Here is a 19,984-nt window from a genome sequence, read left to right on the forward strand (position 1 = left end):
TGATTATTAAGAAGCTTTATTGTAGTTATCAGATTGAATATTATCATCATTATCATCAGTCCTTTTGCTATAGGCCTGTGTGCTGGACTGCAAGAGGCTGTTAACATGCAGTTGAGCCGAGCAGACAGACAGACAGGTGGACAGACAGGTAAAGGAGCAGACATACAGACAGACAGACAGACAGACAGACAGACAGACAGAGGTAGGTCAAACAGAAAGGTAGACAAACTGGGGGCAGAGAGGTAGACAGGTGGATAGGTAGTGAGGTAGGGGAAGAGACAGACAGGGACAAATGAGGACTGTCTGTCCCAGGTAGAAGCAAACAGACAGGTAGAGACAGACAGGAAGAAAGGAGGACTGTCTTTCGCAGGTAGAAGCAGACAGGATAACTGTCTTTCCTAGGTAGAGGCAGACAGACAGAAAGGTAGACAGGAGAGCTTTCTGTCCCAGGTAGAGGCAGACAGACAGGTGGAGGGGACAGGTAGCTATTGTGTTATTTACATACAGGTAGGCAGATGCAAGAGAACGCTTATTGGCTGTCTTCCAGAGCCTCTGCCCCCCTCTCTTCTGTGTCGGCCAATCCCCTGTGAGGAGGAGTGTGCTCTGCAGGCTGAGGGGAGGGGTGTGAGGAGGAGGAGGAAGAAGAGGAGGAGGACAGGGAGACTGGGAGGTCTGGGGTTTGATCAGTCTGTAGCCTCCCTCCCCCGTCTGCCTCGCCGCCCATCAGCTCTTCCTCTGCCTGACCCCCACCTGCTCCTGCTCCTGCTCCTGCTCCACGGGACACGGCAAACTGCAGGTGCGGCAGGAGGGCGGCTGGGGACTCCTTCTCTCTTTCTTTCTCCCCCGCGGCCTCCCTGTCGCGTCGCTCGGCGTACAGCGGAGCCTCCAGTCCGAGGTAGGACGCGCCGAGCTGCCGCAGGTCCAGCTCGAAGGGGCTGCAGCTGCGCTGCACCGCCGCTTCCCCTCCCTGACCTCCTCCACCCTGACCACCTCCTCCCCTCTTAGCCTTGCGGGGGTGGGAGGAGGTAGGGAGGCTGTCAGGAAGGAGAGACTGGATCTTGGGGAGCCAACGTTTACGGACTCTTCGGGCGTTGGTACACATGTCGGCCGCAATGACATTCATCTCACTCTCCTTAAAATTAGGAGCAAAGTTCTGACAGTAGACTGAGGAGGAGGAGGAGGGAAATGTCTTAATATTTACAAAATACAGTAAAAAGACATACATCCATGTGTATGTGTGTGTGTGTGTGTGTGAGTGTGTGTGTGTGTGTGTGTGTGTGTGTGTGTGTGTGTGTGTGTGTGTGTGTGTGTCCTACGTTTGACGGTGTTTAACACTCGGTTGTCCAGAGGCTTTCGGCTCGGATCATTGGTAGAGGAGCGGATCCCTGTCCCACAGCTATTGGCCAGAGTGTTTCTATGGATACCATAACAACCCAATCAGCACCTATACTGAGCTTTAGATTTACCCCCCTTCCTTTCACACAGACAATGATGTGACAGAGCAGTTATGTATAACAGCAGCTGGCTGAGAGTCAGAATGTTCTGGAATATATAACACAGCCTGATGTCACATGACGTCTGATGATGTACGTCTGTGTGTGACATATGGTTGATAATGTATAGCCTCTTTTTTTATGTTAGACATGTTTACAGGTAGATAATATTTCAGCTTTGTTGACTATTTGGTGGAGGTTAAACTATTCATCCAATCAGATATATATACATATACATATATAAAGCTAGAATACGCAGATCACAACCATAGACTGTATATAAAGATGGACAACAATACAGCTCCCCAAAAGTGATGGCAAAACATCTGGACCACCCCTGGTGGCTGACTGTGGAATAGGAAATAAATCCCACCCCCTCCATGTTCAAAAATCAAAGTAGGCCTCTTCTGATAAATTTGGTTTTACTTACTTAGTATTATATTACTTTATAAGCAATTATACTCATCAGTCATTTCTGATGGCCCACTTCAGGATGCCATCAGAGAACATGAACAAGTCATTTTAAAGGGGTGATAGCATGCAAAACCGATTTTACCTTGTCATAGTTGAATAACGACAAATTAAATAGGACATAAATAGAACCTCAAAATCCCATAGACACCTCTTTCCTCTGCAAATCTCACAATTTGAAACTGCCTCTGAAAACGGGCAAATCTCAACGAATCACAGAGTTGACGTCAACTCGGTGGCTCCTCCTTAGTATCTACCTTTGTCACGCCCCAACATTTACATAGGCTACACCACTGATCTGAGATCAGGTAGTCTTCTGAATAGGTCACGCAGATCTCAGAATTTGTATATATTGTTTGGATGCTATTTCATCACTTGTTACACCCACAATCTCTTACCACAGGTTCCAGTTAATCTTATAATGGATATGTGTGTTGAGTTATTTAAACAAACAATCGGGGAAATAAACGTTTCCACAAGCTCATTGATAGAGTCCAAGGCTGGATGAAGCTGTATCAAAGAGAGCTAGCTAGCCTCCTCCTAGACCTCTGAAATTCACAAAAATGCATTAAATTCAAATCGGACAAAAGTGTCAGCTAAGCTTTGTAAGACCTTAGGGTAGCTGTGATATACATGCCGTGACGAAATTCAAAGTGTAAATATACTCTAGTTATGCCGAAAGTGTAGCTAGCTAGCCGCACCCATACTTTACCCATAGGATTGAATGGACACTAGCAGCTAACAAAACCCCTCATATTCACAAAAATGCATTAAATTGAAATCGGACACAAGTCTTAGCTTTGTAAGACCTTGGGGTAGCTGTAATATAAGTGGCGTGACGAAATTCAAACTGTAAATATACTATAGTTATGCCAAATTTGCAATTAGCTATCAATTTTCGTAAAATGGCCCATATTTGAGCTTTATATAGTTGATTTCTCGCATAAGTGTCTCAGATAATAATAATAAGATAATAAGTCTCAGAAGTGAATTTAATAACGAAATAACAGACAAAAAATGCAGTGTCTGAAATATGAGACCTGCTGTCTTGTCTCCAATGTATGTGTATGTGGGTCGCTCAACCAATCAGCGTGCAGCTCATCTAAATATTCATGAGCCTACCATATTTGGAAGAAAAGCTCTTGTTCAAAGTAGGGCCATATTCACAGGGTAGTTAATGGCCCACAGAAAAGCACATGGGTTATTTTCAGCCCAACCAATGTTACATACCCCATTAGGAGACCATAAGGAACAGTGTGAAATACCCTATATAATCATTCTATCACCCTTTAAACCTTTTTCTGAGCTTGTAAGTGAACTTTAGAGGTGTATTTTTGAACTTTTAACTGATTCAGGCTAATAGTTTCCCTCTGCCCCCAGTCTATATGCTAAGCTAGGCTAACCACATCCAGGATCTCTGAAAACAGTGTCCAGCTCACCTGTCAAAGAACGTAGCCAGCAGCCTCCTGAGCAGCACCTTGTGTTTGACTCCGGCACACAGGTGACAATTCATCAGCTGACCTCGTGTCATGAAAACACCTGAACCTGAACACACACACACACACACACACACACACACACACACACACACACACACACACATATCAGTATGTCTGATTTATGTCTGACAGTTTTGTGTTTAATGACCTTCCTAACAATCGTGTTACCATGACAACAAACTTAAAGAACAGGAAAGGGCTTTTCACACAGTTTATGCTTGAATGGATGGTCCGGAAGGACGGGGAAAGGCATGACGTGTCCTTAGGTCTCGCAATATCAAACCTATCTCCACAGTGCTGTGGAGTTAGGTATGGCTACGCCACAGATACATTCTAGAAAAGGAGGAAAAAAATGCTCTGAGATTTCTTTTAAACCAATCACAATTGTCTTGGGCGGTACTAGGCTCTAGTCTAAAATATACCTGAAATTACTGTATTGTGTTATATTGTTTTTTTTTAACCTTTATTTATTCAAGGAATAAACTGGTTTAAAGAAATGCAAACAACCCAGAGCGATATTAATTCCTATCCCGTATGTGTGGTTTAGCCAGACCTTACTCCACAGCGCTGTGGAGATAGGTCTGGCAATGCAAGACTGTAACGAGAGGTCTTTTGAATGGTTAGCTGATAGCGCAAGTCCTGACATTACATGAGGGGGTGTGTTTGTGTGACGCTGATAACTCAGGCCATAGCAGGTGCGTGAGAGAGATTCATTCAGGACATTGTCATGGAAAGAGCACACCGATGGCTGCAAACCCCATGGAGAACACTATTGAAGACAAAGACACTAAAAGACTTTTCTTGTTTTTCCACAACACAACTTTTGTAAATACACCTTTTAAAATTGCACTACAACAACAAGGAAAAAATAATTTTTTTAAATAATAATAATTAGCGATTTTCAAATATTGCACCTGTCAATATAGAACTAAATATTCTGTAGCCATTTTGCCATCAATACTGCCAACATTCTCTTTGCTGTAATCGCACAAAAATATTGACAAAAGTTGAAGAACATGGTATTATTTCATTTTATCAACTGGAAACATATATGTGTACAGACAAGAAAACGCCACGCAGCCGCCACGCAACTGACACGCAACAGAAACGCCACGCTCACGCCACGCAGGTAGTGTGCAGGAGGCCTTATACTTCCAACAGTTTTACGACAAACTGAGAATTTCTTGACTTGGAAAATGATCTTTGAAAGTGACAAAATCATATGTGTAATTCTTGGCTCAATTCAAACTCTCTATTTGCTCTTACCAGTGTTTTGCCGTGTGTACTTCGTCAACAGCACTCCCCGCCAATCGTTCCCAAAACGTCCCAGGTAGATAATATATTCCATAAACATATTCTTTGAAAATCTTTACAATCATACAGAACCAAGCAGACCTGCCTTATTTCACAATCCACATTTTCTTCAAAACCTGCCATTTTTAGAGTGTGGCTTGCTAGTTCAAAGTTTGTTGTTGTTTCCCATAGGGATTTTGGGAACAGCCACACACAGGGAGCAGAAGGTGAGGGACATCTCGCGACGGAAGTAAGGCTTTATCCTGGAAATGTACTTACGTTGATCCAGACTAACCCTGGGTAAACAGTGTGTATGTTAAAAAGGGGATAAGTTAAGGCTAAGGATAGCCCTGGGCTAAGAATATGCAGTGTGAAAAGCCTTGAAGCTGTGTCTAAAATCACTGCTTATTTACTACCTTGTGCACTGTATTAACTTTTCACCTTTTATTTAAGTGTAAAATGTAATGCTCTACGTCTAGACAGGTGTTCTGTTGTTTTACCTGCCACCAGCTCCACCTTCTCTCCCGGGTCTCCCTCAGTGTAGAGCGACGGGTGGCAGCGATACCCAATCTGACTAATCAGACTGGCAGGGAGCGCCATGTTGTCCCGACCAACCAGCACACAGGGCCGACGTTCGTTAGCCAATGGGAGGGATAGCATCTCCATCTTCTCTTGGACTGGACCAATAAGAAATGGAAAGAATGGGGTGTTTAGCATAACCACGAGGTGTAATTACAAAAATATTAAACAAAGTTGAGTGAACCTGTGGAGTGTTGAAGCTCAAACTTGAGTGTCTTATACTGCACTACCGCTGATGTCCACCAGACGTTGTTCTCAGATAACTCTGACTGCGTTAAGGGCTTTTCACGCGGGGAGCATCACTTTGTCTGCGTAGTCGCGTGGATACCTCATGTGAATAGACAGGCGGACAACTCTCCGCGAGTGAACGGCAGGCCATCAATGTGTGGTAACCATGGGTATTCTGTGCACTACTGTATCCCTGCTGTACAACTGAATGAGATTAGCTGACAGTGGTATCATATATCCCTAATCACAGGTTGATTTATAACAAATAGCGGCAATCCTAGTCTTTCCTAACCACAGACTGTTATTTTTGATAGCTAAAGTTAACTAAATTAGCATTATCATAATTACTTGTGCAGATGCTCTGACAAGCAAAAGCCCCACTGCCCATTTCCTGATAACTGTTTTATATTTTAGTGAACTCACAATCAGCAATAATCAGTCTCTTGTTTATTAATTCAAACTGCGCATCGCTTGCACAGTTCCAGGAAAGAATAGAACAGAATGCCTTTTATTGTCACTATACACATGTACAACGAGATTAAAAGCAACTCATTTATCCAGTGCCAACATGTACGTAAGAGAAATGTAACAACATGGAATGAAAAAAGTAGTGCAAAAAAAGGGGGGGGGGGGGGATTAAGGTGCACAGTTCTAAGACGCTATATACATATATACAAAAATTAAAGTTGTCTGATAAGTCCAAGTGCTGAGGTCTGTTTGTTTCAATTGATGGCTGCAGCCCACCCCGGACCCGTCATACAAATGAATGAAGATGTAAGGGTACAGAACCAAACCGCGACATAGCAGTTATATGTATGTATCTTAACCATTTTGTTACCAGGATGCTCCGTGGGTGTACTTTCTAATGGGCCAGGAACTATTTCAGAAACTCAGGAGCCTATCAGCATTTAAATAAAATTACTGTCCCCCCAAAAGTCCTCACTAATTGGTCAAACACAAACCTCAGGCTACTACAACTTGTATTCACCTTCATTCAAACAGTCAAAGACGCACTGGGTGAGTATCTAGTATCTACTTTGTTGTATCAACATTAGGGGGAAAGACAAATATTTCTGGATTTATTTATTTAAAGATTATTTTTTGGGGCTTTTCTGCCTTTAATTCTTGACAGGACAGTTAGGTGAGAAAGAGAGAGAAGGTGGGGAAAACATGCAGGAAATCTTCACAGGTCAGATTCAAACCTTGGACCTCTGCGTCAAGGCATAAACCTCTCAGTATATATGCGCCTTCTCTACCCACTAGGGATGGGCATGATTACTCAACGATCGATAATTGATTATTAAGAATTTCGTCGATCACGTTAATTTGTTATCGATTAAACTAATACTGGTTGCGTTGCGTAGTGTGAGTCTTGAAGCAATTAAATGAATTTCACAGTGTGGCAGCAATTAAACATTTTACCACCCGGAGGCAATATTTGACTCCATAATCCGTTAGGTTGCGAGTTTCCGTTTCAATTTCAAAAGTAATCATGAAGAGGACACGGCCAAGTGTGGCGTGGGACCATTTTGATAAAAAATAAAAATAAAACTACTTAGTTCACTGCAAACACTAACGTGCCGTGTATAAGTACAACACGGCCACGACTCAAATGATGTAGCCTACCACTAAACAAAGTGAACCCGACCCTGGTTAATGGCGGTGGCGACCGCGGTGCATCTTGCTCTCAGTCTCAACCTAGCATAAACTCGGCGTTAGCACGGAGGAGCTGTGATGCACAACGAGCAGAGAAAATTACCAAAGGGACCTGCAAGTTCATTGACATGGATATTGGAACCAGCATATCACATTTAGTCACGACGTACAGTACGAGCCAAAAGTTAGGATACACCTTCTCATTCAATGTGTTTCTTTATTTTCATGACTATTTACATTGAAGATTCTCACTAAAGGCATCAAAACTATGAATGAACACATATGGAATTATGTACTTAACAAAAAAGTGTGAAATAACTGAAAACATGTCTTATATTTTAGATTCTTCAAAGTAGCCACCCTTTGCTTTTTTTTGATAACTCTGCAAACCCTTGGTGTTCTCTCAATGAGCTTCATGAGGTAGTCACCTGAAATGGTTTTCACTTCACAGGTGTGCTTTGTCAGGGTTAATTAGGGGAAGTTTTTCCCTTATTAATAAAAAAGCAAAGGGTGGCTACTTTGAAGAATCTAAAATATAAGACATGTTTTCAGTTATTTCACACTTTTTTGTTAAGTACATAATTCCATATGTGTTCATTCATAGTTTTGACGCCTTCAGTGAGAATCTACAATGTAAATAGTCATGAAAATAAAAAGGAAACGCATTGAATGAGAAGGTGCAGAAGTTGTATCTGAGTTAGCCTACTGGTTATTTTTTATTAGGCTTTGTCCGTGCCTTGGATAGTTTTGAGTTACATTTTGACAAAACCTGTCAGATCTAAGTATTATTATGTTTTGGTTAAGTTATTATTTAATATGATTCTTTTTATTTATTATTTTGGAACAAACGAGGGTCTCTGTTTAAGAACGCCGGCTCGCAGCTGCAGGTTCTGCTGCATCAGAGCGCCGCACCGCATATATCTATAACCTCCAGTTTAACTGCCACAAGTTGTTCTTCTTGTAATTAAGATCTCATCGAGGAAAAAGGGATCGCCACTAAGATTAGTTTTGTGCTCATTCTGTAAATGTTGTGGTTAATGAACTTCCACACTGGGAGCACAGATGAATGGGATCATACTATGATGTAACTTACGGTAGGGGTTTCCCGGATGTCCGTAAATGTGTTGGTAAAGTCCGGAGTGGACGGTGTTCCCGTAGTAATCCTCCTCCAGCTCCTCCTCGGTGGGGGGTTGAGAGGGAGGGGAGTCTGTGGGAAGGCTGGAGCCTCCTGGACTGGAGCGCCCCCCATTTGCCAGCAGATAGGACTGCAGTCCCGGAACCAAACTTCCCCCTGCACCCAGGTAACACAGAGCACTGCTCCTGGAGGACTGGAGGTCCCCAGAAATGTCCACTCTGAGGACAGAACAACAAAGACAAGATAGACAGGAAGAGCCAGCATTCTGTATTCTAAATGTGTACTTCATTTTTGATACAAACATTTATTATACCACAAGTAATAGTTGTCTGTTAACTGTACGTTTGTGTCAGAGCTGTAAGTTAGAGGTCTTCACAGGTCCTCTCAGTTTCTAGTTTCGGAGACCAGACTCAGGCTGGGTTTAGATATGTTCAGTCTAAAGGCTGGGGTTTAACCAATCAATTAGTGTTGTCCAATCACATCAAAATGGTTGGATATAGTCTACAAACAGACATGTGTCGAGGATGTCTGCACATGTTCTGCATGCTTGTTGGCATACACTGTATGGTGCATACTGTAAGGCCCTACATTTTGGGTTGCATGCGGACCCAGGTCCTTAGGTCAGTCTTTGATTAAACTGGTCACAGCTGGTAGACATAAACCGTTTTCACATATGAATTCCGAGGATACAGGTCCCGACACATTCCGGAGTTTACCTTACTCATACACAACAGGATATTGTCCATGTTAGACGCATTCTTACTTACTGGAAATACTCCAGTTTGGTTTAGGCGAGGGGTGGCGGCTGGGTAGCGTGCAGCAGACAGGACATGACGCAGATTATACAGCGGCCATGTAGCTGGTTCATAAGGTGGTCATAGACAACAGAGTCTCTTGCCATTCCTTGAATTTGTCTGTTCCTGCATTGTTCCTTACCGAAAGAAATTCCCGAATCTGGTTGTCTCTCAGTTAGACATTTTCAGTGGCATCTTCATGTAAATCAACTTCCTTCTTCACCCTCCGATGTTTGTTTTCTTCAGGTTTTGTACGATCGGCATCAATCGTCATACATACTGCTCGACCAGGTAATGTCTAGATAAATTCAGGTTTGCAGTGCATATGTGAAAGGGGCTATAGCCTACTCTATGTAAACAGGGAAGAGGGTCACAACTAAGGCTGAGCAATTTTATCGATTCTGCGATATAAATCGATATTTTTTTCCCCAAGAAAGTATTGATTTTTAAGCCGCGAGTATTGATACATAAGTCCCATTCAAATCCCCCGTGTTTACCCCCGTTCGCGTTGCAGGAAGAGCGATTTGATCAGCCAGCCAGCCGCTAGTGTCGCTGTAGAGCAGCCAACGTCAACTGACGGCCCGCAGAATAATCATGAATTCAAAAAATGTAAAGAAGAAAAAATTTGTTCTGTTATTTATCATCTCAAGCATTTAGAGCAAAAACCCAGCCTACTGTATTTACATCTCTATTCACATGCCGGGGTTCTGTACAGCGATGGCCGAGCTCCACACATACAGCTGAGCCGAGATGTGTGTGCGTTAAAACACACACACAGCTGAGCCGAGATGTGTGTGCGTTAAAACACACACACAGCTGAGCCGAGATGTGTGTGCGTTAAAGGTTAAAACACGCAGCACCTGACTGGGAACGATACAGAGTTACCAACGGCCGCTGGGGCAGAGGAACTCACGCTAGTCTCTTTTCTGTAAATAGGCTACAATCAAACCTTTGTGAGTAGAAAGTCAATACTTATCAATGCACTCACCTGTGTAGACAAGCATAAACATGTAGAAAGCGATTTTACGCAAATACAGCTCTACTCTGCAAATAGCGAATTTTGACAAACAAAAGCTGTCGGTTTTTAGTCTAACTGTTTATCTTAGGTTGCAGGGAATCTGGACATTTTTACAAATTCTTGTAGTGGACAATCTGGAGCTACTTAATATGCACATGAATGACGTGATCGTTATGTTCGAGTGATGATGATGATGATGGTTGTATTATTTTGCAACATCGTTTTATTGCAAATGAGGCATACATGACGAGTGCATAGCCTGCTTATCAGTCCATTCATCATTAAGGCTGGGCTTTTCCACGTCAACTTTTCCCTTCAGCCTCTTTGACAGGGACATGTTTACCTGACAACAGCAAGCTTTCTTTCTGCAAGCATTTTCCACCAATCAGGATGCTGCATACTACAATAATGTTTCTATAATCACAGACTTTAACCATCACTCCTCAGTGAACTGCCTCCTAGTCTGAGATCTTTTTCTAGTTAAAGAGCTGGTTATCATTAGGGAGTTTCCATGTTTTTAGGAGTTTGCTCACACTAATACATGTAAAAAAAAAATATATATATATAGCATTAATTCAGTAAGAAAGTGAAAATTTCGAACAAGAACAGGCGTATTAGGTATAATAATTCATTTTATTTTCTTTATTTGAAAGTCCGGCCACCAGAGTGATTAGAAAAATTCTCAAAAAAATGTAGTTGATGATCCCTGACTGTCCAGTCAGAGACATATATTGTGTAATTGATGTTTTTAGTTTTCAGTTCAATTAATTAAATCCAATTAAATGGTACACTCACAAGATGTCACCAAAATCACTCTGTCCCCTTTAAATCTTTCAGAAAATGATGTAAGTGTATCGAATTATATCGAATCGTATCGAATCATTGGCTGAATATCATGATATATATCGTATCGTGAGCTGAATATCGTGTATCGTATCATGAGATTAGTGTATCGCTACAGCCCTAATCACAACTAGTCTTTGCCTTTTTAAGGGGTCACAAGACTTAAAGTTCAGGAACCACTGCTGTAGTTCAACAGGATGCCCTAAAATGATCCCACAGATCTGAAGTGAACTCCTGTTTCTCCTCACCTGGCCTCCTCTCCTCCTCCTCTTGCTGCTCCTCTTCCGTTCTCAGCAGGAGGAGTGTCGGCTCTCTCCTGTTTGATCCTGCTGACGGCTAGCAGCAGCTCCTCAGGGCTCAGGGACGGCTGGTTTGGACTGGCCTCCTGCAGCTGGGGGGCGCTGTGCTGCTGGACCATCGGGGTGTCAAAACCCCCAAGCTCGTCAGCAGAGGTTGTCTGTAATACATCCGTGTGTTTAAATAAAGTTAAAAAGTTAAAAAGAGATGCTGATAAAGAGTATTGAAAGAGTGCGCATATTACTGTTTGCTGATAATAAATTTGGCCTCATCATGAACTGCTGCTTAAAGCATTTACACTACTTTAAAAAACACAAGCTGTGACATCATTAGTTGGGGTATGGCCAGATAAAGTTCTGACTAATCAAATTTAAGGTGTGATGAGCTGCTGCAGTTCCTCTAATGTCCACTATATGCTGCTGTAATTAAAGTTAGTAACGTTTTTACAGTTCGGCTCTCTGCAGATCACTGAGCTTCTTCGAGTCTGAGGGAGATTTTTAGTATTAGTACATTAGTATTTTTCTCCAAGTCAGATTCACCAAACTTTTAACTAAATGAATGTTACCTTCATTCTATATTTGGTCTATATGGTCCTTGATTGTGGTCTTGGCTATATGTAGTCTATATGTGGTCTACCTGGATTAATTTGGTCTATATACAGCTCTGTGGGTGTAGCCAAATCCACCTGTGAGTCGCAGCAGAGAGGTGAGGAGGAGGAGGAGGAGGAGGAGGCCTTCAACATCATCAGCTCCATGCCTCGCTCCACGATGTTCTGGATTTGCAGGTAGCCAGCGGTGTACATGAGCACCAGCTGCTCACTGGCGGCCATGCTGAGGCGCCCTGTGTAGCAGAAGGACAGAATCTGCTGGAAACACGTCGGCGTCACCGAGGACGGCAGCTCGAACACCGCCTGGGAGGAGGACGAAGAGTCGGCTGCAGAGCTGAACAGGTCTCTAAAGTAGAGTGAGGAGGCTGCAAGGACAGCCCGGTGCGCCTTGAAGGCCTGACCCTGCACCAGGATGGAGACATCACAGTAGTGACCCAGCAGCCGCTGTTCATTCAGGCTACCCAGCACACTGCTGCCGAAGTCTGGGATCTCCACCTGCAGCAGCCCCTCAGACATGGTGGACGCCGTCAGTCCAGAGGAGGACGGGACAGGAAGTTACGGCTAGGAGGAGACGGTCCTGAACAGCCAGAGTTAGACTGACGGAGGAAGAGGGTGGGATGGGTTCAGAGTGTTTAAGTGTCAGGGATCCTGCAGATATCACCTCCAAAATGTTTCAGATCCATGTTGTTGTGGAGGAAACAATGAGGTCAGGGCTAGTAGAGAGGGTGGGTGGGGTGTGTGTTCAGGTCGGAGGTGTTGGGTGGAGGAGACTGTGGATCATCAGGATGGAGGTCAGCTCAGCACAGAAACAGCTACGACATGGGGAGGGAGAAGAGGTTTAGAGGATTACACTTTCACACCTTCTTGTCTGCCTGCATAACAAACTGAGAAAACAACAATCACACCTAAGACGCTCTAACACCTCTCAGTTTCATCTCTCCTCTGTCTCTACCACTTCTTCCGCTCGTAAATCATAACTATAAAAAAAATATTAAAACGACTTTAAGTTACCATATAAAGAAAAACAGCATTCCATATCTAATACAATTCTGTCAGCACAAAAATAAAAATGACTCAACACGAACGAATGTTCCAACATTTTCAGGGGAATCTGGAGTATAAAAGATTCTCTGTCTGTGTCTGTAAAGAATTAAATTATAATCTTATGCTTAAAAGACATAATCCCTGACAAAAAACAGCTTTTAGTCTAGTTGCTCATTATTCACTTCAGCTGGAAGTTTGTCTCTCTGAACTGAACAATGAAGCTAACAAACATGGAGGGAGTCACATATATGACTCATCAAACAGCCAGAGCCAGAGGGAGGGTCATGATGACATCACTTCATTTCATTATTCTCTTGTCTTTTATATGTAGGCTATTGACCTCACGCAGCCATTTCCTCTTTTAACCCTTGACGTCCGGTCAAAAGTGTCCGTCCTGATTGGTTCACTAAGTCTACAATAAATGACTCAAAGTTGGGACTCTTTGGCTCAAATACCTACATAGTTAATTAAAGCTGCTTACTGTGTGCTGTAGTAGCAGCCTACTGTTTCTATCATGAACATTTCCAAGAGCACTTATGTTCAAAATTACATTAGTAACATTATTCAAATTCTTAATTAGGCTATCCCCCTAAAATGATAGACATTTTCCTGCCAGAATAGAATACTCCATCCAGAATACACTTGCGCGACAAGGGAAAACCCTGAAAGCCCAACACCCACTAAAAACATGTCTGACTTCGTGCCCCCCCCCCCCCAAACAAGGGTAAAGAGCTGGTCCATTGCCCCACAACCAGGATGGAATTCACATTGCTCCTCAGGTTCTACAGTCAGTCACAGCCTCCCTTCCAGCACCCTGAAATAAACTGTCCCAGGGAGGTTGAGCATTTTGATACTCCGATAATTGGAGCACTTCCTCCAGCCCCCCTTATTAAAAATAAGTGTGAAGTCCCTAACGTTGACCAACACAACCCAACAATTAACAGTGAGAAAGTTCAAGTATCTCTCGTTCACTAATGGGGGTAGGGTGGAGCGTGAGATCGAGCGGCGGATTGGTGCGTAATCAGCAGTGACGTGGGCGCTGTACTGGACTGTTGTTGTTCAAAAGGGAGATGAGTTCGACGTTCAGACCCTCACCTAGGTTCACAAGCTTTGGCTAGTGACTGAAAGAATGAGATCACTGATACAATCGCCCGAAATGAGTTTCCTTCGTAGGTTGGCTGGGCTCAGTCTTAGAGATAGGGTGAAGAGCTCAGACATCCGGAGGGAGCTTGGAGTAGAGTCGCAGAGATAGGGCATGGCCTTGGCGGAGGTCTGAGCTCTCTGAGTGCCCTTAGTTAGTATTATTATGAAACCAGAACAGAGCCACTGCAGTCCAGTCAAGCCTAGTTCAGTCTAGAACAGTACAAGAAGTAGAGCCAGCCAATAGATTCCAGTCCAGTTCTGTCAAGTAGGTTACATTATACCAGAACGGAGCTTGTCTCTTCTTTCAACAACTCTACTATCTCCAGAGGATCAAAGAGATATCCTTCACTACCATTTATATACCTTTTACCACAATAAAGACAGCTGTGACATGAAGAAGTCAGTGGTCATCATCACTGAGATCTAGACAGAATCAGCAGACCTGAAGTTACTGAGATATTTATCATTAGGCTAGATGAGTTCAAAGTGAACCTTCATATACGTTATGCTTTTTAAGGACTTTTAAGGTTGTTCCTATTTTTCAATGACATATCCTGAATCAGACCTAAGGTTCAGGCCAGTAGAGTCTAGTATAGTAAAGTATATTAGAGTCTAATAGTCTAGTACAGTAGAGTCTAGTATAGCCCAGTAGAGTCTAGTATAGTAGAGTCTAGTACAGCCCAGTAGAGTCTAGTACAGTAAAGTCTAGTAAAGTCTAGTACAGCCAAGTAGAGTCTAGTACAGTAAAGTCTATTAGAGTCTAATAGTCTAGTACAGTAAAGTATAGTAGAATCTAGTACAGCCCAGTAGAGTCTAGTATAGTAAAGTCTAGTAGAGTCCAGCAGAGTCTAGTACAGCCCAGTAGGGTCTAGTACAGTAAAGTCCAGTAGAGTCCAGTAGAGTCTAGTACAGCCCAGTAGACTCTAGTACAGTAAAGTCTAGTAGAGTCTAGTACAGTCCAGTAGAGTCTAGTACAGCCCAGTTATAGTACAGTAAAGTCTAGTAGAGGCTAGTACAGCCCAGTAGAGTCTAGCACAGTAAAGTCTATTAGAGTCCGGTAGAGTCCAGTAGAGTCTAGTACAGTAAAGTTCTGGAGACTTCAGAGAGTTCAGTCCAGTCCAGGAATGTATACAGCTTAGTGCATTAAAGTACAGTAAAGCCATGTACAGTAAAGTCTAGTATAATACAGTCCAGTATAATTTATAATTAATACTTTTTATTGATCCCCAGTGTGGAAATTACAATTTACACTGTGTTTGTTAGAAATCACTACACATAGGCCTGAAATAGACACACACATGCTCAGGACCTATTCATGCACTTTGGAGCGATGTCAGAGTGATTGGGCTGCCAGTGCTGGATCAGCACCCTGAGCGGTTGGGTGGGGGGGGGTACAGTGCCTTGCTCAAGAGCACCTTGGCAGTGCCCAGGAGGTGAACTGGTACGTACTTTGGTCCGTACTGGGACTTGAACAGCGACCCTCCAGTTCCCAACTCCCTACGGACTGAGCTACTGCCACCCCAAAGTACAGTTGAGTGAAGTATAATCAGGGTACAGTAAAACATATTACAGTACAGCATAGTCTAGCACAGTCCAGTACAGTAGAGTCCAGTAGACCTGTAGTAAAGTATTGTAAAGTCCACTACAGTCCAGTACAGTAGAGTCCAGGTGAGTTCAGTCTGTTTCAGAGTTCAGTCCAGTTCAGCATTGTTATTGTTGTTTACAGTACAGCTGCAGCAGAGAGACAGACAGACAGACAGTCTGAGCAGGCAGACAGGCAGCAGGCAGACAACAGTGTAAACAGACAGACAGACAGCAGAGAGAGTCAGGTAGATAAAGAGATAGACAGGTAATAGGGGCGGACAGCCGATTTAAAAAGAAACAGACAGAAACAGTTTCAGAGTGCAGACACAGACAGACAGACAGACAGACAGTACAGATACAGTCAGAGGAGGAAGAATGTAAGACAGGTAGATAGGAGACAGACAGCTTTTCACCTCCTCCCTGCTTCTCTTCCTCCTCAGCTTCTCTTCCATGCAGCAGGCAGGACGGCTGGCTGGCTGGGAGAGGCTTTCTTCTTCTTCTCCTCCGCTCAGTCAACGCATCGTCTGGTGTGACACAGGAGGGGGGAGGACGGGGAGGGGGAGTGGGGGGGCGGGGGTGGTGGAGGTAGAGACACAGACAGCCGAGGAGGAGGAGGAGGAGGAGGAGGAAGAGGAGGAGTCATCTGAGGACAGCAAGGGAGCTAATGCGGCTAACTGCCCTGCAGAGGACGAGAGAGGGAGAGAGGGAGAGAAGAAGGGCGAGAGACGTAGAGGGAGAGTGCGGAGAGAGGAGTGAGCGAGTATGCATCATCTGCTGCTATAGATCACTGCAAGGTATAATATAAATACACATAAATACACATTAAATGCACGTGTAGGCTTCACTGTAAGACACACAATAAAACATCTGTGTGTGTGTGTGTGTGTGTGTGTGTGTGTGTGTGTGTGTGTGTGTGTGTGTGTGTGTGTGTGTGTGTGTGTGTGTGTGCGCGTGTGCGCGTGTGCGTGCAAGTGTGTGTGGCATGACTTGGCCAAATGCACAGCGCTGCATTGCAGTGCCGAGGCTGAGTTGGCATGCCGAGTACATAGTGTGCATACTGCGACTGTGTGCCAGGCACACACACACACACACACACACACACACACACACACACACACACACACAGCAGCAGCATTTTGCAGCCTCAGCTTTCATCATAACATATAGTTCAGAATAGTTTCTAACACGAGACACAGCCAGTTAGAAAGAGGGTGAGACAGACAGACTGCCTGTCTCTCTGCAGTACCTGTCTCTAAACGAACAGAGAGACAGACAGGTTTGGTCTGTTTTTTAAAGTTCTCCATCCAATATTAAAGAGAGAGAGACTGGTGGGTGGACGTTGAATGGGTGGGGGAGGAGGGAGAAGGGTGTTGAGGCTAAATAAGGACCAGTACAGTAGCTGAGCAGCCAGCTGTGTGTGTGTGTGTGTGTGTGTGTGTGTGTGTGTGTGTGTGTGTGTGTGTGTGTGTGTGTGTGTGTGCAGACCTCCGTCACCTCCACCTGGTCTCAACAATTCAGGTAAATGTTCTGCTGCTCTGAGATCAGACCTCATCATGCAAATAAGTAGGGCGGGGGCGGGACCGAAGAAAACATCACTGCAGCTGTCAACAACTATTGGATGGATTGTGATGAAATGTGGTTCATCATTCATGTTCCCCTCAGGATGAATTGTAATAACTTTGGTGATCCTCTGACTTTTCATCTAGCGCCATTATCAAGTCAACATAACGTTTTTACACATCCAGCAATTCAGATCCATTTCCAAATAATTTCGAACTTGGTTCTAATTATTAGGCCTATAATTACAGGTAAAATAGAGATTGATTAGTTCACTTCCAATAAATCCTAAATACTAAGAGAGCATCTTTAAGACTTTTAGTCAGAGGTGAGCTGATCGTGCAAAATACAAACACACAATTTAGCATATTTTCAGGATCAAGTTTCCAATAATAAATGAATAATGAATCAATATTTACGGGAGTTTAATTCATCTGGAAGTCAATAATAAACTAAACTCAACTAACTGAACTCTGTCTCCATTTGTTCTGTTTTTAATGTAATTAGTATGAAACTAAATGATTCTTTGCAACTTTCAAGAAATGATTTAGAAGAATTAACAATCCTGTAAAATAACGTTACATTTTAATGTGTCCAAAACTTTGGTTTATGACCAAATACCTGCAGAACTAATGACATACTCTGTGTTTACTGATAAGTTAATGTTAGCATACGTACTATACTGAAACCTAACACACAGTAGTGTTCATGAGCATTTCAGTATTGCGTGTGAGAGCGTTTAGTAGAGTTTATGAGAGCATTTAAGTTGTGTGTGTGAGGTTTCAGTATCGTATGTGAGAGTAGTGTATGAAAGCATTTCGGTAGATTGTGTGAGAGCATTTCACTTGTATGTGTGTGAGGTAATTGTGAAAAATGTCCCAGATGGCCCCTCATACTCCACCACATTTAACTTGTCTTCTTCCTTTTCTAATTATACCTTACAGAACACGGGAGTTCCTGGTCTACCACTGCCTTGATGGCTTAGTTTGTTTGTTTTATTGTGTGACTCACCCTTTAAAACACTAAGTCCCACAGTAACACAAACAAACCGACCGATCGACTGTAGACAATACACTGACTAAGTACCCCATACAACCCCACTTCAAGAAATCTAAACTATCCCTTTACATATGAACCAACTTGACGAGGTCAGACTGTCCCCTTCTTCAGCACAGTTTAAAATTTTAGACCTGAATCTTCAGTCTGACACGGAGCTGCTGCCTTGCTCAGTGGCTCAGGGGGCTTAAACCAGCAACCTGCTGTAAACATGAGTCAGTGAGCTGCAAAATGATTTATTCAGACGGATTATTTACATCTCATTGAAATAATAAATTAGAACAGAAAGAAAAAGAAGCAGAGAACAGAAGCTGTGAGGCGGTTGGACGGTGCGTTCAGGCGTCAGCAGATAAATACTGTACATCAATAAGGTTTCAGGAGGTTGTCATCCTGAACAGTTTTTAGCAGGGGGATCGTCGAAGGACGAATCTACTGCAGCAGCTCCTGACTCATCGCTCCGTCACGAATATCTCAAGCAGAAAATAAAAACAGCTAATAAATAAATGAAACATTGAGAATCTGTTCACCACACAAAGTCATTCAAGCCAGAAAATACATCTGTTAAAATTAAAACATGAAAAACATTAGAATAAGTTATATTGAGAGTTAATATATAAGACAAAATTAATAAAATCAAACCAAAAATGTGAAATTTAAACAGAAAATTACTACTGCACGTCTCAATACTAATTTGAACATAATTAAATGTGAAAAAAAATAAAAACCTGAAATTAAATCTCTCAAACTGAAAACTTAATTAAATAATTACTTAATGTTTTTGTTTCAATTGAAATGTTTAAATTCCTTTAAACATTTTAGCAATTTACCAGATTTGAAAAAAATGCTAAATTTATTTGGACACAAAAAAAGTTATTATTCACAATCGAAAATTTAACCATTTCTCATGTTGACATTTAACCACAGTACGTTTCTACTCAGCAGTAGCATTATCTTGTACTTGCCATTTTCTCAATCAATTTAAAATTTTCCTTACTAATTTTATTTCTGGGTAAAAAATAGACAATTTTAATGGATTCAAAAGTTAAAATATATTCACCATGGGACTTAATGGCCTTTTTGTAAAACCTGTTACATTACCTTTATCACATCTGTTTTATATAAACTTTCTGTAGTAACGTCACATCATCAGCTGGCTCATGACATCACTGTCCATCGTGATGATTCATGGTTTAAAAACCCACGTTTAATACTTTTCTTTATGTATTCTCTATAAAGAGTTTCCACTGATGGTTACTGCGGCTATTCTTCTCTACAAACTTCAATGTTGTTTTAAATTCAAGGCCTGAAATGGTAGAAATTTGTTTAAATTGAGGGATGAGTGCTTTATTTAGGATTATTTACAGCGGGGTCTATGAAACTGACATCATTGCGTATACAATTATATTTATATTTTTGTATTAATATTTGAACTTTTTACTCTCCGTTTGTGTATTTCTATCTTCCTTTCTTGTTTGAGTTTAAATAACAGCAGAAGAGTAAATGATGAATACAGTAGAGCATACACACACAGTTCTTTACTTCATTTGTTGTATTTTTGTTTATAGTTGCTAAAAAAACTAATTTAATGTTCAGTCAAGTTTAATGTTTGAACTGTACTGTTACATATTACAGAGTGGGACATATTTGGTCAATAACCAGATTTAAGAGACTTTAATATGTTCAAGCA

The 19,984-nt window shown here is 42.3% G+C and overlaps 1 protein-coding gene across 1 annotated transcript; it reads right to left on the reverse strand.

Moving 5' to 3' along the window:
- LOC114555693 (nucleus accumbens-associated protein 2) lies at window positions 1-16,217 on the reverse strand. Its single transcript, XM_028578284.1, has 8 exons — window positions 16,098-16,217; window positions 11,992-12,725; window positions 11,258-11,466; window positions 8,313-8,572; window positions 5,257-5,433; window positions 3,404-3,509; window positions 1,317-1,414; window positions 1-1,164 (listed from the first exon to the last, which is right to left on the reverse strand). The coding sequence occupies exons 2-8, from the start codon at window positions 12,427-12,429 to the stop codon at window positions 530-532; spliced, it is 1,923 nt and encodes a 640-aa protein (XP_028434085.1). The 5' UTR covers window positions 12,430-12,725; window positions 16,098-16,217; the 3' UTR covers window positions 1-529.
- Between the last annotated feature and the right edge of the window lie 3,767 nt (window positions 16,218-19,984).

The sequence above is a fragment of the Perca flavescens genome, chromosome 5, assembly GCF_004354835.1.
Source record: "Perca flavescens isolate YP-PL-M2 chromosome 5, PFLA_1.0, whole genome shotgun sequence".
Lineage (NCBI taxonomy): Eukaryota > Metazoa > Chordata > Actinopteri > Perciformes > Percidae > Perca > Perca flavescens.

What these genes read in the sequence shown, in the direction of transcription:
- LOC114555693 (XM_028578284.1), bottom strand. Translation starts at nt 12,429, where the DNA reads ATGTCTGAGGGGCTGCTGCAGGTGGAGATCCCAGACTTCGGCAGCAGT. An exon ending in CTCTCTGCTGCGACTCACAG is followed by an intron (nt 11,467 to 11,991) that starts GTGGATTTGGCT and finishes GATGTATTACAG; the next exon opens with ACAACCTCTGCTGACGAGCT. An exon ending in CTGGCTACGTTCTTTGACAG is followed by an intron (nt 1,415 to 3,403) that starts GTGAGCTGGACA and finishes TGGTATCCATAG; the next exon opens with AAACACTCTGGCCAATAGCT.